This window comes from Blastomyces gilchristii (assembly GCF_000003855.2).
Source record: "Blastomyces gilchristii SLH14081 genomic scaffold supercont1.32, whole genome shotgun sequence".
NCBI lineage: Eukaryota > Fungi > Ascomycota > Eurotiomycetes > Onygenales > Ajellomycetaceae > Blastomyces > Blastomyces gilchristii.
Window position 1 is genome coordinate 218,586 of NW_003101651.1, and position 26,970 is coordinate 245,555.

General features: G+C 42.9%; 4 protein-coding genes across 5 annotated transcripts; 3 read left to right on the forward strand and 1 right to left on the reverse strand.

The window, feature by feature from the left end:
- Positions 1-1,190: 1,190 nt before the first annotated feature.
- On the reverse strand, positions 1,191-2,072 carry BDBG_08966 (uncharacterized protein; the record flags this gene model as incomplete). The annotated part of the gene is made up of 2 exons (XM_002620625.1): positions 1,191-1,635; positions 1,969-2,072. 2 exons carry the CDS (start codon positions 2,070-2,072, stop codon positions 1,191-1,193), a joined length of 549 nt encoding a protein of 182 aa, XP_002620671.1.
- BDBG_08967 lies at positions 1,404-8,858 on the forward strand. Of its 2 annotated transcripts, none has more exons than XM_031723808.1 (3): positions 1,404-2,161; positions 2,342-5,689; positions 5,769-8,858. In XM_031723808.1, the coding sequence occupies exons 2-3, from the start codon at positions 2,809-2,811 to the stop codon at positions 7,841-7,843; spliced, it is 4,956 nt and encodes a 1,651-aa protein (XP_031581142.1). In that variant the 5' UTR covers positions 1,404-2,161; positions 2,342-2,808; the 3' UTR covers positions 7,844-8,858. The 2 variants fall into 2 exon arrangements, with proteins under 2 accessions (XP_031581142.1, XP_002620672.2); XM_002620626.2 differs by having other exon boundaries at positions 2,345-5,689.
- A 398-nt stretch (positions 8,859-9,256) lies between these two features.
- BDBG_08968 (anucleate primary sterigmata protein B) lies at positions 9,257-15,191 on the forward strand (the record flags this gene model as incomplete). The annotated part of the gene is made up of 3 exons (XM_031723809.1): positions 9,257-11,794; positions 11,903-12,029; positions 12,070-15,191. The coding sequence occupies 3 exons, from the start codon at positions 9,257-9,259 to the stop codon at positions 15,189-15,191; spliced, it is 5,787 nt and encodes a 1,928-aa protein (XP_031581143.1).
- A 1,731-nt stretch (positions 15,192-16,922) lies between these two features.
- Positions 16,923-18,606, forward strand: BDBG_17925 (uncharacterized protein). Its single transcript, XM_031725543.1, has one exon. It carries the CDS (start codon positions 17,978-17,980, stop codon positions 18,287-18,289), a length of 312 nt encoding a protein of 103 aa, XP_031581144.1. The 5' UTR covers positions 16,923-17,977; the 3' UTR covers positions 18,290-18,606.
- Positions 18,607-26,970: the final 8,364 nt, after the last annotated feature.

Here is a 26,970-nt window from a genome sequence, read left to right on the forward strand (position 1 = left end):
TTGTTTTTTTTCCCTGGGCCTTTCCTTTGTCTTCCTTTTTCTTCTTAAAAAAAGGCTACATACGTAGTCCCTGGACGGAGAATTTCTCAAGATGCAGCGGGATTTCTCAGCTCAATCAAGCGGGAGGGCAGATTGCCATCTATACGGTTGCTGGTTAAACAAATTCATTTAAGTAGTGAATTGCGAAAGATTTGGTTTATTTTGAAGGGAGGAAAGGGGAGAGGAGGGAATAGATAAGAAATATTCAAAAAGGAAGAAGTGAGAACTAAGGGGAAATTATTACCCAACGTCTTAAATGTGCAGATTACCTTGAATAAATGCGTAATTAGCATATTACCATGGATGTACTCCGTACTCCATACATGGATAGGAGACTTATCGGGAGATTTCCAGTCCTGGGCAAAGGGGGCTGAAGACGGAAGGGAGATAAATGCTCCGTATTTCTTGATGGCGAATTGCATAACTCCATGCAACTGCTGGTGGAATCCTTGTATGGATATGGCCTGGGCACACATACTGCGTATCTACGTGTCCATGCATACACGGCTGGGCATGCATGGAGGGTAAACTCCGGGCAGGGTAGTGATGTTGCAACGCTGCTGATTATTATTCTATCATCTCTGTCAGATCCATGGATGTGCTCCACTTCTAGCAGGAGGAGCAGCAGGGGCAGAAGGAGAGGTGTTGGCAGTGCAGTGCAGTAGCAGCACGCACCATATTCGCAGAGAATGGCTGGGTACTTAGGCAGGTAAGGTATCTCTGGAGAGATGTTTTTGCAGAGAGGTTTTTGCAGAGGCAAAAGAATATGGGACACCAAGGACGAACACTTGCTTATGGAGGGGAACTATAGACGTGGAATCAATTAGCTAAATAATTAAATATCCTGGAATCTGCAACGCTACCTAGCTAGCACAACCTGTAGCAGGAGTCAGTAAGTGAGTGATAGCTCCGTCCACAGCAGCCTGGGTTAAGTTCAGACAACTGTCAACTGTAGGGTGTGGTCGGTGACTGACTGGTGTGGAACAACGTCGTTGCCCTCTTGCCCTTGATGCTGTTGGTGGTTAGACTGGTACTTACATGTACATGTACGGAGTACATACGCAGTACATGAACAGTAGTAGTACGGAGTACTTTTTGTCTGGGACCCGTGGTGGAGCTTGGGGTTAGTAAAGGGACTAACTAGAAGCAGCCTAGTCTCTCATCTCCCGCATAAGTTTCCCAGGCGTATGGATTGCTGATTCCGAGCTGTGATTGGCCAACCCCTGATTCACCTGACTGCCAAGCCTGGCCAAGCTCGGCCAAGCCCTGCCACGTCCTGGTCGGAATCGCGCTAGTCCCCGTCCGGCGTAGTGTTTTTGTGTCCAAAAATCGTCTCTCTTCTTCGTCTCGTCGCCAGTTCGCAACGCGGCTGAAACACCGGCTTCTTCTCCTCTTCGTGGAAGTTCTGGCACACTTCTGCTGCTGTTCTTCTGCTCCAACGAGTCAAACGACCCGACTCTCCACAACGATCTGGCTCCAGCCTCCTCTCGACTCTCGAGTCTCTCAAGTCTCATACACGCTTGCGGTCCCCTGCCCCAACGTGGAACCTGGCTGACTCTGACCCTTGGCCGTGGATCGATGATCGGATCGTCTTTGCTAAAACGGTTCTTCACTTCAATATTAATAATGGTTTGTTGGAGTGTCTGTCTTGCGGCTTACCCAGCCCATTATTATTATTATTGATTGACTTCTTCTCCCAACCAACCCAACCACAACTCTTTTTGTTCTTCTTGCTCGAGAGAACCACCACCTCACCCTTCCCTTACCTGAATTAACCTAACCTCAGCCTGACTTATCTGTCAATGCTTCCAGAGCATTGAAGGAACCAACCCGCTCCATACTCCTTTTTTTTATCCGTGCTTCGCTTTCTGTGGGCCCTTGGGAGAGGGGCCATCCCGTTGCTCCAAGGGATATCTTTTGCCAGCCAACGTATCTAGCGACCATTCGCGGACCACCAGCGCTTCCTTTGTTGCTTGTTCTACCGCCTCCTCACTCCGCTTCCTCCGTCCACTCGTCCAGCCGCAACCAGACATCTCACTCGCTCGGCAACCTAGACCTACATAGTCCGTACATGTAGCTGCGGGTTCTCGCCAACAAATTATATACCTGCAACCCGCGAAAAGTGAGGCCTTTCTCTCTTTTGCCCTCAAACAATCGCCTCACCTCCGTCCCTTCCCTCATTCCAACCCCATTAGCCTCTGCTCTTTATTTCTATTTTTGTTTCTACTCTCTGCTTGAGGTCAATTGGGTCCACTAAGCTTCCATTCTGCATTTGCTGACATTAGTTAATAATAATAATTAGCAGGTTTCCACTCTGTGTCAAAGGTCTCCGTTGTTGTAGCATCCCTCTTCGAATTATAAGCCGCTCTGCCTCCGCTACGCCTGCATCATTGCTTCTCCTCTCCGCCCTTGCCTGGGGATTGCTTCAAACACCTGAAATCTTTGCAGTCCATTTTCGTACATCTGGACACGGAACAATGCGACCGCATTCTCTCACTTGACTACCATCAATTTGCCTCGGCGATTTTATTCTCTTTTTGTAAAGGACGCTTCGCTTTTTCTTTGAGTAAAGCACTGGGTCCCAGGATTTGACAAAGAAGCCTGCGTTGGAGAAGAGGGCCAAAAATAGCTCCAAACAGCTTCCAATCGCTGGCTTGGGCTCTTTCTTTCTGCAAGTAACATAACTTGGAAATTTGCTGGCATGGATTGACTGTATGCTTATGCCTGCAACTCTCGCAACCCGGACCCGCACCCAGAAACACAAACCATATGACTTTGGAATACCCAAGAGCTCCGAAACGAGCCATGCCTGCATATTCCTCTTCCTCTAGAGCTCCCCAAATGTACAACACGTACTCTGGCGAGTCACCTCCGCGTACACCACCGTCTCAGAGCAACAAATATAGAAACGTGCGAAAGGGAGATTTGGTCCTGCGGCCCCCTCTCCGCGAAACATTTCTAGACGATCTCACCCATGTTGATGACCATGGCCACCCGGACTCCGGAGATGATGATGATGATGATGATCATGATACCCATGACCTAGCCCTGTCCCCCAAGCATGTTACACGTACGTCAGTGGTGGATAACATGCTTTTGTCCCTGGACCAGTTCTCTGTTTGTGACCCACTTGACAGTCCCCGTATGTTCGGTTCGAGCCTGGATCAAGAAGCTCACACCATATATACACGCTACTCTTCTATGAGGGCTAGCCGACCTCGGGGCCACACCTTCTCTTCTTCTATCTCTTCTGATGTTGAAGCCCATTCAGAGGATAATGTTGGTCGCTACTCTAGCCAATCTACTCGTGGTCGTCGAAGTAACAGCAGTTCCAACTACCATCCTGGTCTTCGGAGAATTGACAGTGTTCGTGGGGCTGGAGAAGGTATGAGTACCCGCAGCAAGGTGTATGATGCTCAACGCGCTCTAAACGCTGCAGATCGACAGCCTTCTCATCGAACAAACAGGGTCGGCACTAAAGCCAGCAGTCGAAGCAGTGGCTCCTCCAGCGTTGACTTTAATCAAATGATAGCTGGTGGTCGACCAGGGCAGTATCGGGAGCGACGGTCCGCCAGCTTTGATTACGGATCCCACCACCACCCCTCACTGCCATTGACTGACAATCGAGGTGGGTTGGAAGATTTCGTTCATTACAACGGGTTTCATTACGATGACATCGACGCAGCTCCCACCCCTTGTGTTCCCGTAGGCCCCCGACGCAACCACTCACCCCCGATGCGCGAACTACCTTACAATAGAACCGTCCCCAGCAGTTCCCGCGCTCCTGCCTTGTCACGTAAGAGCAGCAGCAAATCGGCTAGGAGCATGTATACGAAGAAAGGTCGTTCAGACACCCTCGGAACTGCTACCATCCGAGGCCGTAGAGCCGAGTCGAGGCACTATCGTGACCCAATACCGGATTTCCCTCTGGCCATGTCGACCTACCCCCACCACCAACCTGCTCCTAGCCCAACAGTTGCATTCCATAAAACTTCCTATTTTGCCCCTCAGCCAACAGTCAATAATACCCCACCACCACCACCACCACCCGCCCCAAAAGAACGACCAGGGTTTTTTCGGCGGGTTTTTGGTGGCGGCTCTTCAAAATCCCAAACCCCATCCCAGTCCGAAGCCGACTCTTCATATAGCCAAGAAAACGAGACCCACCGACGGCAAAGAGAACAGCAGCAAAGTGCGCCGAATTCTTCCAAAGGCCAGAAACAAACAAAGAAGTACTCGTCCCCAGGAAACAACATGTCGAGCCGCGAAAACACCCCCGTGATAACCAAAAAGCCATCATCCTTCTTCCGTCGCCGCAAGAAGTCCATCCCAGACCATGTTCCGCCACCATTGAAATTACCTCCTCCTAATATCCAAACTCTTAGCGGTTCGAAACCCGATCATTATAAGGTTGATCATTTACGTGGCGATTTGGGTCCAGAGCCTAGTCCAGTTAGCAGTCTCAGGAAGGTTATGGATCCTTTCTTAACAAACGCTCCCTCTCATCAGGTGGATCACGACCCCGTAGTCGACGATGCAGATAATGAGATTTCCGGCAGTGAACCACGATCTCTGAATGAGGGCAACGCAACAAAACGTGGAGATTTGGAGCATAATCCACGTGGGAAGAAGCCAAGGAAACCCAGTTCGCTTAATTTCAAATCCGGACTTAGTCTTAACGTGCCTTCTCGTGACCATGATGATTCTTTCCTGGCGGATAGCAGCAGTGGAAATGAGGGAACCGGTCTTTCGTATTCTGGTGAAAGATTCAGGCGGCCTATGACTAGCCCCAATGCACCAACTCACATGAAACTAATGCCAGTTGGACAATCATCGGAAGTCGCTAGTGGTTCACATTCGTCAGGGAAAACGAGTGCTAGTAGTTCCCGTGCGTCGTACTCAATTTTGCCGGCGTACCTGAAATCGTCGCATAGCAGGCACGGCGCAGTTGATGAATCGTCCACTACAACTTCATTATCGACTTCAGTGTCGGATCAGAAAACTCAACACGGCTCGTCATCTGTGCAACCTCAAATTCTACCGGGGGATAATCATGCCCGTCCTTCGAGGCAACTGCATGAGAAGGCCTGGCTGGAGCCTGATTCTTCTGTAGAACATTTAGCTGATGGGCGTGGCAAGTTGGATCTACCGCTGGAAGGGACAGTTACGTCTCCGCGGGCGTCGCTATCAACTGTGTCCAACTATCACACTGCATCAACCACTCCTATAATCCCGGATGATGAAAACACAAACAAAGATACTAAGCCGCAGGCACTGCCTCCGCTACGTACGGAGATACAAGCCGAGAAGAAACCCACCGATGCTAACAACGGTGAAACTACTGGCCTTGCTATTAATGAGGAGCCTACTGCGGAGGATAGACAGCATGCCCAAAGGATATTCGACGATCTCGACCATGACGCAGACAAAGAACCTGCTGCAGCTTGGCTTGGAAATCCAGACCGGTCAGCCGTTAGAAAGGCTTACATGGAACTTTTTGACTGGTCAAATATGAATATCTTAGCGGCATTGAGAGGATTATGCGGGCGACTTGCGCTAAAGGGTGAAACTCAACAGGTTGATAGGATTCTTGATGCTTTCTCATCGCGTTGGTGTGAATGTAATCCGGAGCATGGGTTTAAGGCAACAGGTATGTTAGAATCATTTCCCTTCAAATTGTCGTTTTGGCTGCTATATTTTACTAATAATCTTTTCTTTCGTTTTGGTAGATGTTGTTCATACAATATGCTACTCTCTTCTCCTGTTGAATACCGATCTCCACATGGCGGATATTGAGCAGAAAATGACTCGCAGTCAATTTATTAAGAACACTATGCCGACTATCCAGAGGGTTGTTTCTGATGCTGCTCCGAACGCTTTCGAACGAGCAAACCCTGGAAATCTTTCCAGCAAGACCCAAACTCAAGGAGCAAGCGTGAACTCTAGCCCGCTTGTCGCAAAATCTCCTACGCTGTTGCCTATTCGACATGGAGGCGACGGTTCAGTAGATATGGATGTTCCCAATAATACCCTCTCAAAACCTGTTGAGGACACTCCCAGGACGAACTCTGTATGCACCATCTCCACGAGCCAGAATCTTGATGTTGTTTCCGGCGATTCGGGACCCTTGGTTTCTACGCCATACCGGGGCACACAGAAAAGCTGGGAATTTCAAATTGAAAACGTTCTTAAAGACTTTTATCACTCTATCCAAAAACAGAGATTACCCCTGCGAGGCGCCACTGCAGAAGCTGAAGAACATCAACAGCATTCGAACAACTTTCTAACACTGACTGGTAATATGCTTCGTCGCACACCAAGCACGTTGAGCAAAAGCGGATCAGATATTCACCCCCGAGGTCGGCACATGGAGAATCGAGTGTCAACCGCAAGGTGGTCGTCGAAACCTAGGTCTCGCCCGAGATTGTATCCAACTTCACATTTCGGCTCAAGCCGTACAAGCCTCGATGATCAATCGTCTCTTTGGTCGCCATCGGCATCGAGTACGTGGAGCAAGCATTCCCTTGGCAAGACATTGACATCTATGTCGATGGATTCTCTAGGTTCTGAATTTCCACGAGGAGACTATCAGCAGTCCATTGGGTTTGCCAATGCCTTGAGTCATGCTATTATTCGCGAGGACTCGGCTAATTCTCTGTCCGGCATGGAGGATCCCGAACGTGCAGCGGCGCTTCTAGAGGATGAAACCTTGGAGCTCGCGGGTGCACCGTGGGCAAAGGAGGGTAGTCTCAAACATAAACATCATCTTGATTCAGTCGATAAACGCTCCAAAGATAGAAATTGGAATGAATCGTTTGCCGTGATACAGCGCGGTTGGATGAGATTGTTTTCATTCAACGCCTCAAGCAAGTCCATGCGGCTGAAGCCGAAACAGCGACAGAATGGCGGTCTTGTCGTCGGTGGGGGGAATTGGACAGAGAACGCTGAGGAAACGTGGAAGTTCCTTCTACGCCAGTCCATTGCCAGCGCCCTCCCGTCACCGGGCTACTCAAAGTCCCGACCCCATGTATGGGCTCTAAGCTTGCCCACCGGCGCTGTTCACCTGTTCCAAGTAGGCACGCCAGATATCGTGAAGGAGTTCGTCTCATCCGCCAACTATTGGAGCGCTAGGTTATCCAAGGAGCCTCTATTTGGAGGCATCAGTAACATCGAATACGGCTGGAGCACTGCAGTCATTAACAGCGCTTTAGTCCATAATAACAGCAACACCGAAAACACCGCTGCCCCTCCCTCTTCCTCCTCCAGCGGCCCTCATCCAACGCCACCACCACAAACCGCAAACTCCTCTGCAACCCGCCAAAGCTTCCAAAGCTCCTTCCGTGGCTCCCTAGACCACCCATCCAACATCCGCCCGCGTCTCCCCGCCGACCGTATACACATCAGCGACTGGACCCCTCCGCAACAAAGCATGATGGCATCCACACTCCCAGAAAAAGAACAACTCGCCACGCTGCGCAAATACGTGAAACACGTCGAGGAGGAGCTGCAGCGACATAACGAACTGCGTGCCGCGATGACTCTGGCCTTCACTCCCCGCCACCCTAACGCGAATAAGGCGCTGGCGAATTGGGAGCGGAAGAGCTCGTATTTGCTGAGGGAGATTGTGAAGTTTCGGACGTATATTGATTGTTTGACGGCGGCGCAGACGTTGAGGGAGAAAATTACAGGTGGCTCTGGCGAGACTACGCGTACGGAAGTAACGACGGCGACACCGGAAGCACTCGAGCTTAAGACATCATCGCCAGTTGATAGGCCGCGGGCTTCTAGTTTTAGTGTTTCTTGATGACCGTTTCCTTTGTTTTTGGGTTTGATTTTGCTATTGTGGACTTTTAATTTTTTTTCTTTTTTTCCTAAGGCTGATATTATATCTGAACCACTTTTCTTCTAGAGTTTTTACTTTTTTTGTCTCTTTTTTGGGGGGGGGACAACCCCATACGACTGGGCCGGTGTTGTGAAATTATTACACATTATTGTTAATTGTGTCTCACACTACACTTGCTGGTTTACATCTTTGCAATGAGTCTACTTTTTATTTTTATTATTTTTGTTTTTAATTTTTAATTTTTGTCCATTTCTCTTCTCGTGACAATGGCACACAAGGCAAGCAAGCGAAGAAACGAATACGTATATTACTTTACTTATATTATTTTAATATCCTCTTCTCCTTTTCTTCACTTTGTTTATTTGATCATTTCTCAGCTGGGCATAATCTGACCTGATTCCATGATTTCATTCCGTTTATTTATTATTTATTTTCTTTTTCTCATGATGTTTCTTTGCAAGAATTTCAGTGGCATTTATTTTTTATTTTTGTTAAGCTATCATAACTGTTGTGTTTAAAGGTATGAGGCTTAAGTAACACTTTTGCTCTAAGATAATTCAATCAACATTTCTGATAAATATCTGTATTGATTTTGTGTATTGTTGATTTACAGTGTGTCGAGGATGGAGTGCATATAAAATTGCGATTTCATGTCGCCTATTTTTTCGAAATGCCATTTTTTCACCGTAGGTAAATGGTTGTAGCTCGTGGCAAATGGGGTTTATGGATGACCTGCTGAAGCCGGAGAGAGAGATAGCTTTGGCTTGAGAGAGAGAATGGGACAGCTTCCTCGCGCAGATGGCTACGGTAGAATAATAATACGTGCCAATTGAATGGTTTCTGGTCTCTTGAACGAGTTAATGGGCCAGTTCATGAGGGGGCCTTAACTGTGCTCGCCTCGAAGTAGATATGGGAGGATATTGAGCCGGATTCCTAAATATAGACGATGCCGCTGGAAATTGATAGACATATAAATAATCCGAACGAGTACTCAATTCTGCGTGTCTCCAAGGGAAGTAAGGAAAATGTGGAAAGCTGAATAATTGAGTAATTGGGTTGAGGTTGTGCCGAATGGCTGTGTGTGTCCCTGAACCAAAAAGAATGTTTGAAGTATTTATTTATTTATCACGGCCAGAACCTGGAACACCTCCAGCACCAACATCTACCACAACAACGAACGCCCAAGGCTTTATTATCACCATGCGCTGAGCAGCTACAACAACCAAACCAATTGGCCCTGCACTCCAACATACTACTAACCTAAGGCCCTATACTGGACTTTCTGCTGACGGACGGCATGACAACAAATCACAGCCAAACACATCTCGAACGAACCACCACAACATCCACCTAAACAGATATTCAAGAATAGCCATGGCCGCTTCACGTTCGGTATCAGCATCATATCCCCCTCCCGTTCTCCTCGGTACAACTCCAGACCTCACAGATAAGCCTCTCGCAGCCCAGAGACGGCGGCCGTCCAGGGTTCCTGGTGGGTTTGATACAGACGATGAGCTCTCGCCGATGAAAATGGAGTTTGACGACGAGGCCAGGACGCAGCAGGATGGGAGGCAAGGAGAGCAGCGTGGGGATCAAGAATTTGAAGAACAGTACCCGCCGCCATGGGATGAAGATGAGAAGAATCAGTCGAGCAGCCTGTTGACGATGACTGGGGGTGCAAATACCCATGCCGATAATACTAATGACAACGGCAAAAATGACCATAGCCCGCTTTTACTTAGCTTCAAGGATCCACCCCTGCCGTTGTCACCGCGTCAACACCCGCAGCATGAAGAGCCGATGTCTTCACCATCGCCTGTTCTGGCCATCGACGATTATTCTTCCTCTACGATTCCTCTTCCTAGCATTGACTTCAACGATTCCAGAGGCCTTTTGCTCACTTCCTCTATCCCCTACCCTGAATATAATGACACCATGGACAACTCGACCAGTACTAACGACCATAACGACGACCATGACCACGAGTACGAGCCTAAAGAGAGCAAGCATAAGAATCTAGAGCATGGGCGGGAAAATGAGATTGTAGATGACCATGACCACGACCACGACCACGACCACGGAAACGAAAACGAAAATGAAAATGAACATGAAAACTCCAATGAAAACTACAATGATCAGACACTACCAAACCAAACCGCTCTCGACGAGAAAGAAATGCGCCAGAAACTACTGGACATAGAATCCAGCTTTCTCCCTGAACCCTCCACAATTGATGTCGCTGCTACACCCGGCGTACCTGCGCCGGACGATACATACTTGATTGGCGTGGGCGATAGGGATGTGTCGCAGGTCGACGAGGGTGACAGTCGAGAAACTCCCCCTTCCCCTACTACACCGCCCGGCGCATACAAAACCCCGGCAGCTCGCCGCGCTACCAGATTAGAACCCTCTTTGTTCGAGGACGAAGGGGATTCAGATGAGAAGAGGGGGAGCGAGCACAGCCATGACAATGATAATTATGAGGACTTGGATTTGACTCCTTCTGCAAAAGGGAATGATACTCTCAATACTTCATCGTTAGATACCGTATCATCCTCACCAACCGCAGCTGCGGCGGCGAGAACCGTCTCGAGGGCTATATCTACAGCTATGTCGAACTCTAGTCTACGGAGCAGTGCATCCCATCGCCGTCAACATAGTGAACGGGACGATTCACAACTATCTAGTACAGACGATGATAATGTAAATGCTACCCCGCGCCGCTCTACGCGGAACATTTCCCCAACCCGTGCCGCCTCGCGGCAACTGCAAGATACTACGGGAGTAAGCGGTAGTGAGGGAGATACGCCACACGATTCCGGCTCGGCTTCGGAGCGCAGACGCAAACGACCCAAATTCTTGACGAGTCGACAGTCCGTTCACCGGTTCTCAAGTTCTTCCACTGCCACTATCGGCACGGATACTGCGTCTAGCGAAGCTGCGATGGGGGTCGATTTTGCAATCCAGTCCGGCGGGGCAGCGCCAGCGAATCACAGCGGCCAGCGGTCACACAGTCACGGTAGACAGAAGAAGGAGCTGTCCAGGTCGATAAGCCTTGGAAGTATGGCGTCTGGCGTATCGGGCATGAGTGATGATAACTTGATGGAACAGCGGAGAGGGTTCAGTGGTGTTTCAGACGTCAGTCTACATACGTTGGATGAAGAAGATTCTACCTCACAGACCCGCCCGGGGTCATCAGGGAAGAAATCCGTGACGGATCCCATGACTCCCAAAGCTCAACCGCGCGATCAACCACCACTAGAAACCGCGATAGTAGGCCACATCAAGGACATCCTGATACCAGCCACTCTCGCCCGTCAATTCCGAGAAAGTACTCTTGGCATATCCCCAGACAAGCGTGGAGGTGCCCCAACCCCCGCGTTTGGGCGCAGCGGTAAGTCACTGACACTCAAGGAACAGAGCAGCACCATAGATAGGCTGTCGAAAGAGAATTTTGACCTCAAGATGCGTATTCACTTCCTCAACGAGGCGCTGAATAAACGCTCTGAAGAGGGTGTGAAAGAAATGATCTCTGAAAACGTGGAGCTGAAGTCCGATAAAATCAAACTACAGAAGGATAATCAGGCGCTTCGGAGGAATATTCGTGATTTAGAGAAGCAGCTTCGCGATCGCAAGGGCGGGGAGAGTGATGGGGACCGGGAAAAGTCCGAGAGAGAAGATGGGGCGGATGCTGAGGATGAGGATGGGCAGGGTCAGGGGCATGGCGGTGTGGATGAGGAAGAGCTGACATATCTGCGCGAAAGGATTGAGACGTATGAGGTGGAGATTGAAAGATTGAGGTCGGAAAGTATTTCGCGGGAGAGTGAGAAGAGGCGGTTGGCTGAGATGGTAAAGTTGTTGGGAGAGGGGAGAGTAGCTATTGGCTCTGATGCGGGGGCAAGGGAGGAGAGGGTGAGTGGTTTGCATTATGATGATTCTTGGTAGTAGGGGAGAAGGTTGCCCTCTATGCTGGGCGACCATTTTATAGACTTTTACTGACATATTCTATTTTCGCTTTAGGATATGTGGAAGGACATGCTTGACGCAGAAGCCGCAGCCCGAGAACAGGCGGAAGAGGAAAACAGAAAGCTTCGGGATGAGCTTCTGCGCATGAAGCCAGATACAATCTCTGGTAGCCGATCTGGAGGTTCTCGTGTTGGCAAATTGTCCGTTGTCTCTCGATCCAGCGCCTCAAGACCGGGACATTGACCGGAGTGCTGCTCTTGGCACTACTTCCAGCACCACCCTCGTCGAATTAGAGCTTCTTAAGCAAGAAAATGCCGAGCTTCGCCGCGAAGTCAGTGCACAGACCTCCATGCTAACGTCTAGGAATCGGGAAAAGGAGAGACTTTACCAGGAAATCGAAGACTTGAAATTGGGCCAGCGGAGAGGAGACGGTGGCCGGTCTGTTGCCGGCGATAGTATTTTTGAGCGTTCAATATCCCGCGCCCAGGATAGGTCCAATTCTCGTACAAGCGACGGGACGAGATCTCGCACCAGCGATGCAGAACGCGAAAGCCTTGAGATCAAAAATGGGGAACTCCGCGATCATGTGTCAGCGCTTAAGCTTGAGAATCAAAGTATTCGCGCTCAACTTGACGAATGCATGAGCGATCTGGAGGCGTTGGACCGTGCATACCAAGCTGATGTGGAACAGGCTGAGGAAGACTTGCAAACTATACAAATGGAACGGGATCAGGCGATGCAGATTGCTGATGAGCGGGAGGAAGCCTTGCAGGATCTTAAAGCAGAGGCGCAGGAAGAACTGGATGCCATGGGCGATGAGCTGGATCAGAAGATTGACGAATGTCAGCGCATGGAGGCTGAATTGTCTAATCAACATGAGAATCTCAAGGCCTTGCAGGCAGAAATGCGGTCAGCAAGCGAGGGCATTATCAGACTCGAACAAGATGCACAAAACAACTTACAGAAATACAAAGCTGTACAGCAGGAGTTGGATGATGCGAATCGGGAGCTGGAGCAGATGGAGAAGAGTCTCTTTGAAGCTAATAATAAAGTGCAGCGGTTGACTGTTCAGCAGGAATCTAGTCAGAATGAGATTGCGTTCCTCCGTGAGGAGCAAGATGGCGATAAGATTAAGATCGGGGATTTGGAGTCTGAGTTGAAGACGTGTCAGATGAGTCTACAAATTGAGAAGGATAGAGCTAAAGAGCTTGATCGTCGCCTTGCGGAGGAAAGACACCAGCGGGAAGTTGTTGGGGGTAAGGAGAAGCAGGAGGTTCAACGAATTATGAATGAGCTTAACCGCGAGGCCACTACTGCCAAGGATGAGGTCCGTAAGCTGAAGAAGACTCTCTCTTCAAGGGATATCGAGGCTACGACTTGGAAAGAGCGATTTGTGGAATTGGAAAACAGCCTCCGTGAAGCCCTTGGCGACCTCAACGGCACACGCTCAAGCTTACTTTCTTCAATAACTAAGCTGCAGCAGGAGTTAGATTCAACCGCTCTGGAGCTGGAGAGTACTCGCACCAAGCTCGATGAGAAAGAATCCCTGCTCCGCAACCGCGATGCCCTCCTCGAGAGCCATGGTTTGGAGACTCGCAAACTAGCAGATCTCTTGGAGAGGGAGCGTCAAGCGCACCGGGCAGATAAACATTCATTCGAACAGTCACTCAAATCCCACCACCAAGCGTCCCGGACAATCTCACAGAATAACTCGCGGATCTCGGACTTGGAGTCTGCACGAAGTCAGGACCGGAAGCGTTTCAGTACCCTCGAACAACAGTATAAGGACCAATTAAGTGAGCGCAATGCAATGTTCCTCACTATTTGGAAACGACTCTCTGCCATGTGCGGACCTGACTGGGCCCACTCGAACAGTCTAATCAACGGAAACCTGCCCAGCCAGGAAGTTATCGGGAATATGCTTTTCTGGCCAGGTTTTAGCCGAAATCTCCTGCTCGCGGTAAAGACGGTTGAAACCCACATTGGCGGCTTCAAGGCGCGCATTAAGTCTGTGGAGCGGGACCTGACAAAGGAGTATCAGAATCTCGAACATAATCTGAACGTCCGCGTTAAGAAACTGGAGCGGATGGAGGAATTGGTTCAAAGTTTGAGATCCAGCCAACAGCATCACCGTTCAACCTCTTCAAACCCTTCCAGCCCCGAAATATCCAAACTCAGGGGCGAGAACAGGTTGTTAAAGGCCGAGCTGAATCTTCTCCAATCTCATTCACGGGCTCGTGCGGCTAATGCCGCAGCCGCGGGAGGTGGAAACGGCCACGGCTCGTCACGACAGTCTGCATCTAACCTCGCCGCCAACACCTTATCACGATACAGCTCCACGACTGCAGTTGACAACGCGTCTATAGCTGGAATACACGGCCACGGACCACAACCCAGCCGAAGTCCCAGTACCCTCTCCCGCGGTTCCTCTGGCATCCCTCAACCATCCCAGTACTCCTCTTCTTCAACACTCACGAACAATCCCGTCGCACCCGCTGGAACATCATCTTCCACACAGGTCGCCCAGCAACAGTCACAATACCATCACGTCACTTCTCCACGCCATTCGCACTCCAGCAGCGAACCCTCACAGGAGAAATGGATAAAAAGATTGCAGGAGCTCGAGCGCCGCCTCACGGCAGAACGCGAAGCGCGTTTACTTGACCGTTCCGGTGCGCGTAAGCGGCTGGAAGAGCAGAATGCGCGCAATGAGGAGCTTGCAGCTGAGTTGGCTAGGCAAAGGATGAGGCAGCAGTACCGGGGTGCTATTTCCAATACCCCTCATAACCGAAGTAGCAGCAACAATGGTTCAGGAGGAGGCGGGACTGGGGATGGAAGCGGAAACGGCCCCACGGCTCCCAGCCGCCATCTCTCCGCGCCAGCAGCCGCCGTCGTGGATGATGCGGAACGCTCCCGAGCTAGCAGGGCGACTGTCAGCCCCTATCATCAACGTCGTCACCGCGATAACGGTGATGATACTGATCGCGAGGGCGAAGAAGGTAGCGGAGACCCTGATGAGGGCGAGATGGTCATCATCGACCACCGCGGTAGTGATGGAAGTGGCGGATATCAGCAGCGGCATGATAGCCGGCCGTATGGTCGCAGCCAAAAGGGGCATAGGCATTCAAGCGCCGCCACAGGTACGAGTCGCGAGCAGTCACATTCGTCGCGCGGTCATCGACAGCAGCGACATTCGCACCATGGAACTGGAACGGCTGCGGAGACGGATGAGTATGATGGGGGGGATGATTATGAGGACGATTACGACGATGAGGAAGATGGAAATGGGTCGGGGACGGATGATGGGGAGGGTGGTGGATTGACCGTTGAGGTCGAGGTTTAGGTAGTTTTCTTCGATGGAAACGTGTTCTGGGTGTTTTCCCTCTCAAGTTCAGTCTTCTTTCTGCTTTCCTGCTCGGATTTGGCTGCTCCTTTTTTCTTTTTGTCTTCAAGGGGGGGTCTTTTATGGGTTGGGTTTAGGTATTTATGATAACACTTTTTCATTTCTTATTTATTTAATCCTATCCTATCTTATTTTATCTTATTTCTTGTTTGCCTGTCCTTTTGTCCCTTGAGAAGCCTGGCATGACTGAACGCAAGCGACAGACACCTTTACAGATATATCTCTTTTGTATGAATGATTAACTATCTTCTTGAGGATGTCTCTGGCATCAATAGTTGCATGCTACTTACTCCTCGAGACTTGTTCAACGCCTTGTCATCGCTATCTGTGACGGAGTGCTTAACTTTGGGTGTAAATCCCCCACTTGCACAAAAGCAGAAGAAGCTTTGGTTTGACGGCAGAACCTCATGGACATCCATAGTTCTCCTGGACTTCGTACGTGTTGGTTGACCCAAAAGCAAAGACTTACATTGCAGTTCGAGCCAAGTGCGGTGAATCCTCTCCAATAATATTTCATTTCACTAACTCTGTAACGTTAGTTAATTTTCTACTAGTTAACTATGTATCCCAGTGGCCCCTCTCCACGAGATGGCCTCACGAGCATTCCGCTCAATTGCTGGACGATAAGTCTGTCATCATCAAAAAGCGTTGAGTTGGCCCATGATAGATTGAGTGCATGGGTATAAACAGCTCTCCCCCACGCGTGACATTAATTATCAGTAAACTAACTAGCTAGTTATGCTCTGTGATTAATAAGACAGAAGCATCGGTGGGCGGCTGAAGTGCATACAGCGTATGTCCCTGGATACCTTGTGCAATTTTCTTCCGAGGGGGGGGAGCTTACCTGCATTCACCGCGCGTTTGGCGTATTGTCATCGTGAACCCTCCCCCGGCTGGGGTGAACAAAGGGCGACTGAATTTAAGGTCTGTTTACCTGAAATGGAGACGTGATTCTTACATATGATGATTCATCACAGATCAAACTTCACTCGCGCAATACGCTAGAGGAAATGGGGTTGGTTGTAACCTCGCAACGTATAAACAAACCTTCATGTACAGTATGTAACTATGGATGTATGCACGGATGTATGTATAATGTATGTATGTACGTACAATGGGCTCCATACCTTACCTACAAACCACTACGAGAAAACGAACACCCGCGAGCTGGGTAACTAACTTGCCATTGATGAATGGAATGGGTTAATTGCAAGTCCAGCTACCCAGGTTACATGTACATGTAACATGCACAATACATAACTAGGCCCCTTCAAAGGAAGTGAGAGAGGGACGCCCCCCCCCCCCCCCCCACCATAGCCGCTTTTCAAAAGCGTGCGACAAAGGTGTCGCCGTGACAGAAGAGGAGGAGCATGCAAATTAAAATGCACCCAAGAGTGTACGCGTACTCCGTACACGTAGCATCAAGCTCAAAGTAAGGCTGAGAGGAATAAGCTTAGATCAATGATGAAGGGTAAACTCAATTGACGATATTTTATGGCAAATTCCGCCCGATGATGCTATAGCTGAGCCATGACCTCATACATACATGTAATGTAATGTACATGTACATGTACAACCACTTAACTTTAACCGAGGCCAACTCTGCAATTTTGTCACATTTTATTTTTCGCCAACTTGATCAAGGCAATTAATTTTGCATCCTTCATTCAGCAATAATCCCGCAGAGTAAACATGGATTACGAAAGACTAAGTAAAGATTCTTCAAGAGCCAGATAACGCTACGAAATAGATGTCATCAAAAGAAAAGTTGATTACCTATGTATCTTGCTTCTTTTTGAGGTAATTTGTCAGCGCCCGCCTTGAATCTCTCCGAGTCGTCGTAGGTGAAGTCGACGGGCTTTCGGGGTTTACTGCTGGAGTTAAAAAGAGAGAGATACTCTGGATACGGCGCTAAGGTCGTCTAGGGTGGAAGCCATGGGGCTGTTTGTCACTCGACGATTATCAATCAAGGCGGAAAGGAGGTCGAAATCCCAATCTCAGAAGCAAGCTCACTGCACGCCGCAACCAATAATGAAGGTCGGTGTGTCTTCCTGCTACAAACGCCATGAGCCAGCCAAAATGTGTTGTAATGCAAAAAATAAAAAATGCAAAAATGAAAAAGAAGAAGAAAAACAGGAACCAAGAAAGTGAAAAAAAGAGGTTGCAATTTTCGTCAAGGGCTTTCCAACACCCCCCATTATTGGAAAGATATTGAAGAAGAAAAAAGTGTGTGTGTTGGAAGGTTTGGATAGATAACTTAGAGATTCTAGATCCTGACCGGTCCGTGTCAATCTGGTGGCGGGAAGAGCTTATTTTCAGTCAATGGCTTTGACAAGAAGGATATCAGCCTATGAAGTGCTTTCTATGAGTAATCCTTTTCTTTTTCATTTGCAAATTTATAGTTATACTGAGAGGTACCGTATATAGTGGCATGCAACGCAGAGAGTTTTAAACTATCCTTTTGTTGCCCTTGTTATATAGAAACCTCTGTTCAATGGCAATGGAGATTGCTTGGTCTGGGGAAGAGAGGGTGCTCTTCTTCTTCTTCTTCTTCTTCTTCTTCTTCTTCTTCGTCGTCGATCAAGAGAGAGAGAGAGAGAGAGGCCGCCGAGGTGGGATGATATCATTGACGCGATGTTAGGCTTTGTGGACCAGGTGTCCGCCTCCCCCGCCAGGACGGGCAGGTCATTATTATTATTACGAGCCTGTTGTTGAACAGACGACCAATGCAAGGTACGGTGGTTCCCGCGCTATCCTCAAGCTTGTTGGTGCTGACGCTGCCTATATCGGTATGCTCTGGTTTGATTATTAGACGTAGCATCGTCGTTTCAGTGGCAGGTGCAACGTACTGTACATATAGAACCGCTCAAGAGAAGCGTAGTTTGGCCGAAGATGTCAAATACGGGGTATATGAATACCCAATAATGTGCTGCGGAGTACTCATCATCCAAGATAAATGTATATTTTTTGGTGGTATTCAGGTTCAATTTAATTCGGACCACGGTAAACAATCAAAAGTATCTGTAGTTGAGTTTTGACAAAATAAACGAAAGAAGATTTCAAAACAGTAGATACGTATCCGGTTTTTCGAAGAAGGCAACTAACTCAATGCATAACTATCTGATAAAAATCAGGTTTTTCTCCACTCGCTTGATTGTTGTTCATTTCTGTGATATGTATGATACATGAGAGCGAGCAACAGGCGACTGGCTGGCAACTGCGGCAGCATTGCTATTACTACGCTGCGTACAGCGTAACTACTGATTATTGGCAAGTGAGGACACGGACGGTTGTTTCCCGAGGGGGCGTTGAGAGTGCAATAATAATAATAATGACGATGTTAGGAATCGCCGATGATAACCAAGTAGATAGATAATATACCAGCCAACAAAATGGTGGGAGGCATGGGGGGATTAGTCTGTAACGTTATTAATAAGTTACTATTCATACAGATTGTCTACAGCTGGCGGCGCCAGGACATTGCATTGTAGTTACAGCGTAATTGTATTGTAAAGAATCTTGTACGGGGATGTCATCACATCATATCATCCCCTTTCGCTTTAATGTCACCAAGCATAACAACTTATTGCTGCAAGGCTAAGCAGAGAAACAAAACCACGACGATGAAAAGGTGTCTTATTATTAGTATTGGCAAAGTGGGAATTAATTCGCCGTTTTTACTTTCAAATTTTTAAAGCTGAGAGAGGACACGAGCAAAATGCGAATTGCAAGACTAACATGAAAATAAAAATGCCGAGATGCCAAGTTGCCCACAAGCCCTCGTCAATATAAAATACTTTCATGAATTGATAATGCCTGTCAGCCCCGACGGTCGAACTATTCCTCCAGATCCCAAACACCAGCCATAACGATATTCTCGGCGGGTGGGCTGTGCAATACTGCTTAGGCCCGACGACGGTTTGAAAAGTTCTTGGGTAATCATTGGAATGCAACAAACCTGCCTCTCTCTGCGGCTTTTCCGCTCCCGTCTAGAGGTTTAAAAAAAATAAAGAAAAATTAAAATAAAATTGAAAATTGAAAAATAAACCGCATCGGCTTCGCCAAGGACCGATGAGCGAGTTCTTCTTTCCTGCTGTTTGGGGCTTCTCGAAAGGGATTTTATATATACATGACATGTACGGAGTAGTTAATCAACATTAGTGTCAATGACAGATTCTATGAGCTGAGGGTAGAGAGTATTAATAGACAATTTTTTGAAGAAATCTCTGCTTCAACTAATAATAACAGCTCTCTATTTCAACAGATAGAATAGAAGATTTTATTTAAAGAATCTGTGAGAGAATCAGATTATTTGAAAGGTTATCATAGAGGTCATAGATTTGACACAGGGAGAGAATGAGAGCTGCAGAACATTGATTCTGTTAACCACTATTTTTTACCTGTGTCCATACTGTGCATAGAAGATTTCTAGTTTTTCATGTATTAATTAACGGAAATTCAATTCCTGAGCCATTCCTATTATATTTAATTTAGTAGAGGTGCATTCTATCATCTATCAAAGAGAAGAGTGTGTGTGTATAAATCCCTCTTCTCAAACAATCAAATCGTAAACAATATAATAATAAACTTCCCAGCAAGCAGATTCTGTTGTCCCTGCTGTCAAACTGGTTCTTTCCTGCCCACTTGTTCGTCATGACAAGGCAAGTTCGTTCTCAGCCTTTATTTTTATTTTCCCCCTGTTGCACTACTCTACTATCCTTGAGAAAGAACATCGTTGTGTTGAAGCAGAGTCGCGTGGTCTGCGGGTCTGCGGGTCTGCGGGTCTGCGCGTTGGGATTTTGTGCCGGGAGGGTTTACATAATTATTATGGATGGGATGATTGCAAAAAAAAAAAAAAAATAAATAAATTAAAAAAAATAAAAAAGTCCCTGCCGGCGCGAAAGACGTGGTGAGTGAGGGAAGAGAGAGAGAGATATTTTGCTTTGTATCTTCCCTTTTCCGTGCCGCGACCCGGATTTCCGAGTTCGATGTCATGGAGCTCGGAGCGGAGCTTGGAGCTCCAGCCAAGGCAAAGCCACAACGGCCGCGGTTTTTCTTTTTTTGTTTTTTTTCTTTTTTCATATTCCTTTTTCCGAATTTTTTTCCTCTTTTGTTCTTTTCACGACCGTATAACAGGTGACGGAGCAGCCCGAATCCCGGTATTGTATGCGTGTATGTATGCGTGTATGTATGTATGTATGTATGTATGTATGTATGTATGTATGTATGTATGTATGTATGTATGTATGTATGTATGTATGTATGTATGTATGTATGTATGTATGTATGTATGTATGTATGTATGTATGTATGTATGTATGTATGTATGTATGTATGTGTGTATGTATGTATGTATGGCTTGGTCCTGACGATTGATACTCTGCGCCCGAAGACTCAGGTCGCGCTGTTATTATTATTATCTCTTGGCCCCTTGCTACAGTAGCTTCAGAAGGGATATTCTGCGCCGTGACTGTTCAACGCCTCCTGGGATACGTCGTCATGGCGAGTGGCTATTCTTCTCTTCGTATTTGACATTACATACATGCCTTGCGGATCTTATCAATTTGCTCACTGCTGTAACGTGATCAACCACCCAACGCCCGCTTGCACCCAATGCCCGCCCAATCTTCATTTTTTCATCCATCTTCAAACACTCACAACATGCATCATGAAGCAGTTATATAAGTAACAATTGATGATTTGAACACACAATTGATCTCTAATTACACTGAGATTGCTAAAAAGTATGAAATTAGTTAATATATATTATCACAGTTTTATAAAAATATTCAAATATCAAGAAAAAAAACAAGCTCTATTTATTATAAAAATCTCACAGATTTATAAGAAAAACAGCTTCTTTTTTATATCAATTAATTAATAGATTGTAGTTTCTCTTATACATTTCAAATTCTTCAAAATCTTATGATTGAAAATTTAAAAGTATTTATTAAAATTAATTAAACATTATAATTCTATCAGTGTTATAAAAATAAAATCAAGTTACTTTATTTTTAAAATATTAATTAAAAATATAAAATTATAGATAATTTTAATGAAGATAATGTAATAGAGTAGTTAATTATATTATAAGAAGCTAGCTACTATATAATTTTATATAGAAGCTTACAATCACTGATTATATAAATTAGTAGCTATAGTAAGTAGACTGACTGTGTAACTCACTGACTATGTCTGAGATCAGAATCAAACTTTATAGTTATTATATTACTTAAAAGCATTACTTCTGATTATAATTTATATTTATTACATTAATTTCAAATTCTATTATTTTAAATATTAAAGATCTCAGATTTACTTTTTAAATAAAAATCTAGTCTTAAATAAAGAATATATTTAAATTCTTAGTTACATTTTTATTCTGATCTCATTATTAAGAATAATATTAAATGAGATTATAAAATCATTTCTCACTTATATAATATCATAATATAGTACTTATTTATTGAAAATTTAACAGAAAGTGTTATCAAATATTATTACTTTTCTAAATATAGATTATAATTTATATAATTTTAATTATAAAAAAAATATAAAATATAAAAAAAAATAAAAAAAATAAAAAATAAAATAAAAACAAGAAAAAATCATAATGAAAAAAAAATAAAAATAAAAAAAATCAAGATTACAGAGCTGCAGTATTTTTAAAATACTTACTTTTCAGAGTCTTTATAATGTTTATTATTAACTGTGTATTTCTTATAGTAAGAGTAACACAGCTGTAATAAGTTATTATCTTAATATTATCTAATAAATAATTAGTATATATCTGTATAAATATGAATAATTAGAAAATATATACTTAAAAAGTGTGATCAGAATGAACTCTGTTATCACTTGAATAATATCAAGAACAGAATACTGAAATCAATGATTTTTCTCATTAATTTCATAGATAAGATATGTGAAGATAATCTTGAAAAATATAAAATTCTCTGACTTCTAATAAAAACAGATCTTACAGAGAGACTCTATTTTCATAATATCAGAGACTAAGTATTATTAAAAAGCATTATGTGGCGGGCTGCGCTTAATCAATTATATAGACTATTCTGTTACACTTTACAGATTTCAACCGCTTCATTCTCAAACACATACACTCCGATTCTCAGCCATTCTCAATCATGAATCCTCGGCTGTCACAAACGCCTCCACTGCATACATCATCACATACACATATAAATATTCACTTTAATCACTGATTCTCACACTTTCTCTTTCTTTTTCTTCTCTAATGTTTTTCTCTTTGTTATATAAGATCTATAATATTATACTGATCTATTCAGCGTAGGCCTCTTACACTAGAAAAATGTTCATTGTCTTCTTATTAGAAATGATTATTCATCAAGAGATATCTGAACATGTAACAACATGTAAGAAAAGAGAAACAATTAGTTAAAGTAAATACTGAGTTCTCAGATAGAAGCTTGCTTATCAGTCACTCTGACCTCATAATAAGATCTTATAAAGAGAATGTCAGTGAAAGATCTGAGAGTTCTGACACTCAGATATATGAGATATTTATATAATTACACATCTGATAATTGATATAATCATGTCTAATAATAATATAAAACTCTTGAACACAAGTATAGATGTGATGTCACAGTGACTCTAAGCAATGTTGAAATTATAATAACAATAAATAGCTGATATACATACAACTCAATAACTTCAATACAAAGAGATTCAATGATTAACTCATACAATTTCAACATTTACAGAATTAAATATAAAAGCACTGAAGAAATACTTAGATATCTCTGTATATTTCAATACTTTTGATCTCACTCTCTACTTATCATGAAGAATGAAAATGCTTATAAAACTGAGTGTAGATGAAGATGTCATCAGTTCATTAATTAATCAAGATTAATATATCAATGAATAATTGAAGAATTGTATGAAATAGAAGTTTTATTCATGAATGAAAGCATGTGAATCAGTGTTACAAATATCTGATAATATTATTAAATATCTTGATATTCTGTTCTGAGACACTGTCATATAACAGAAAGTGTTAAATTAATTATAGAGTATCTAACAGAGAAATACTTCTCTTATAACATTTATCTCTGACTTCAACATCAAAATTCTAGAAGCAGATGATCAATCTTGAGAGAATTGAATGAAGATTAGCATGCTTAAGAAGACATTAACTTTCAAACTCTTACAGACTCTTATAAGTGTAGATGAAGATCAGACTTATAAAGACTTCTATACACAGCTCTGAACATTGAATAATTGTCTTATCAAGCTCAAGAGTATATAGAACAGTGACAGAAGATGTTATATTTCAGTCACTCATACATCTATGTTAAAGAATAATAACAATGATGCAGATACTATGAACTGAGTAGACTTAAATATCTATATATAAGCAAGAATCTCTGCTGTCTGAACAGGCTTTCAAGTCTCTGAGATCACTTTCAAAGAAGTCACTAATTGATGTTAATATAAAGTGTACATTAACTGTAACTGATTAGAACACATTACTTTCAACTGCTAATTAATCTATGTATCTTCACACTTGAGAGAAAGATCAGTATCTTCTCATTCAAAGAATAAATCAGTGTCTATTCAGATCAATCACATTACATTAGAGAAAGATTCAGAAGATAACTATAAGAATGTCTCAGTGAAACAGAGAAAAGATTAGCTTCTGTTCAAATTTGTAAACAGAAGCTTGAAGAGATTGAATAATAATAATTTAAAGAGAAAATGATAATGAATACAATTCTTATATCTACTGTGATTGATAATATATATAATATGAAAGCTATGATAGACAGCAGTCTATGTTACTATACAATGATAAAATCTTCAGTTATAAGATGTTATAACCTTCAGTGTATCTTCTTATCAAAACCTTAACTTCTAGCAGAATTTAATAGTTTAAAAGACATTTATATCTGTTACATGATAAAGTTGATCATAGATATAAGAGAACATCAATATGAAGATGTCTATATATATGAAGTTGATAATCTTGATTATAATCTTATATTAGAACTTGTCTGACTATCTGAATAAGATATCTTATTAAATACTTAAAACAGAAGCTTGATATTCTCTAATAATAATAGAATTCATGAAGATGATATTCATAAGATCATGAATCTGACACAGATCTCTGTCAATGTGTATAAAATACTCTGAAAAAGAAGTTATTAATAGCAGAATTATATGATAATCTATTCTATCAGTCTGACTGATATTAAAAAGACTCTAGAAAAGTTATTCTGTGTTATAATAACAGATTCTTGTACAAAACTTTCTCAATAATATTATGAATATCTAGATGTCTTCTGATAAGATAATATTATAAATATACTCTTCTTATGAAATTCTGAAGTGAATCACAGTATCAAGTTAGAGAAAAAGAATGATAAGAACTCTAAACTGTTATAAGACTCTCTTTATAATATATTCTGAGATGAACTTCTTCTTCTTTGAAAAACACTCAATGATCTGTTGAATAAAGAATTTATATATATTAGTAACTCTTCTGCTGCAGCCTCTATTCTCTTTGCAAAGAAATTAGATAGAGAACTCTGATTCTGTATGAATTATTGAGAATTGAATAGATTAATAAAGAAAGACTATTATTCTTTATCTCTTATCAATGAAACTCTAGCTTATATTGAATAAGCTTAATAATTTATAAAGTTAGATGTCATTACTGTGTTTCATAAGATTTATATCACTGAAGAAGATAAGTGACTTACAGTATTTCAAACATGATATAATCTCTTTGAATAAGTAGTCATACTCTTTGAACTGATTAATACTCTCAGTATATTTCAGAAGTATATTAACTGAGCACTCTGAGACTTTCTTAATAAATTTATATCTACTTATCTAGATAATATTCTCATCTTCATTAATGAATTCAGAAAGAAATATTAAGAGTATGTATAAAGAGTATTACAATGACTATGAGAAGCAGAACTATCAATTGATATTGATAAGTATGATTTCAAAGTCAAGAGTACTAAATACTTAGATTTTATCATAGAAGCTGATAAGAGAATCTGAATGAATTCTGAGAAGATCTCTACTATTCTTGAATAAGAGATCTCATACACTGTGAAAGATATACAAAGCTTCATCAGATTTGCTAACTTCTATCAGTGATTTATATAAAACTTCTTAGATATTATGAGATCACTTACAGAACTCACTAAGAAAGACTCAGTATTTTAATAATTAGTGAATACTGAAGCTGCATTTACACAGATAAAGAAGATGTTTATTAATACTTCTCTACTGATAATATTTGATTCTGATTATAAGATAGTTATTGAAGCTGATTTCTCTGACTATATAATAGAAGAAGTGATATTATAATATGATAATAAAGATGTTCTATAATTATATATCTTCATTTTTAAGAAACTGAGTCCTGCTGAATGCAATTATAAGATCTATGATAAGAAACTTCTCATAATTGTACATTATTTAGAAGAATGAGACTCTGAACTCTGAAATATCTCTGAATTTGAGATAGTCATAGATTATAAGAATCTTAAATACTTCACAACTATCTGTAAACTCACTAAATGATAGATATAATAATCTGAGTTCTTAAGCTGCTTTTATTTTACAATACACTACTGTTCTGACAGTCAGAACTTGATGATAGATGCTCTCTCTTAACAAGAGTAAGATATATCATTCAATATAATAGATACTCACTGAATGAACTGAGAGCATCAGCTCTTGAATCTGAAGATACTAGTTAATCAAGATAAAATAGCTCACAGCACTATACATGCTTCTCTGATTAAAACTATCACTGATATCTTAACTTCTTCTAAATCTATATTAGATGAGCTGTGATATACAGCAGCTCAAATCAATGAACTTCTTCAAACACTTACTGAAGTAGTATGATAAAAAGCATTCTGATTTTTTCCAGAATTATGTATAAGAACTGACATCTCAGAATATTCAATCAATGATAATAATACTCTACAATTCTATAAATGATGCTGAGTCTCTCACTTCAAACTCTTATACACTCAGATAATGCAAGAGATGCATGATTTATATATAACTGATTATTCAGACTGTGAATAACTGTATAGAATGATCTTCTGAGAGTTCTATTAATCTGAGATATTAAACAGTATCAGATACTTTATCTGAAACTGTAATCACTGTTCTTCTATTATTTTATGAAAGAACTGTAGAAAAGATCTACTGAAATCACTTAATATTTCTGATAGAATCTGATAAGATGTAGCAATTGACTTTACTGTTAATCTATCTAAGAGTAAGAGTTATAGAAATGTTCTGATCATTGTGAATTAATTAAGCAAAGATATAATATTGAAATCTTATAATAAAATAAATACTGAACAAGTTACTGAAGCTTTTCTACAGAGTCTATTCTATCAGATATATGAATTACTGAGATCTATAGTATCAGATCAGAGCTGTTAATTCATGAGTACTCTCTGAATAAGAATCTATCAAGTTCTCAAGATTATATACTATCTGTTAACTGTCTATCACTCTGAGATCAATGATATATCAGAATGAATAATTCAGACTGTGAAGAATTATCTTTATAAGTTCTGTAACTATTTATAAGATGATTGATATAATCTTCTTCTACATGCAGAGATCACTATCAACAGTCAAGATACTATTTTAACAGATATAAGTCTGTTCTTTCTTACATATGAATATT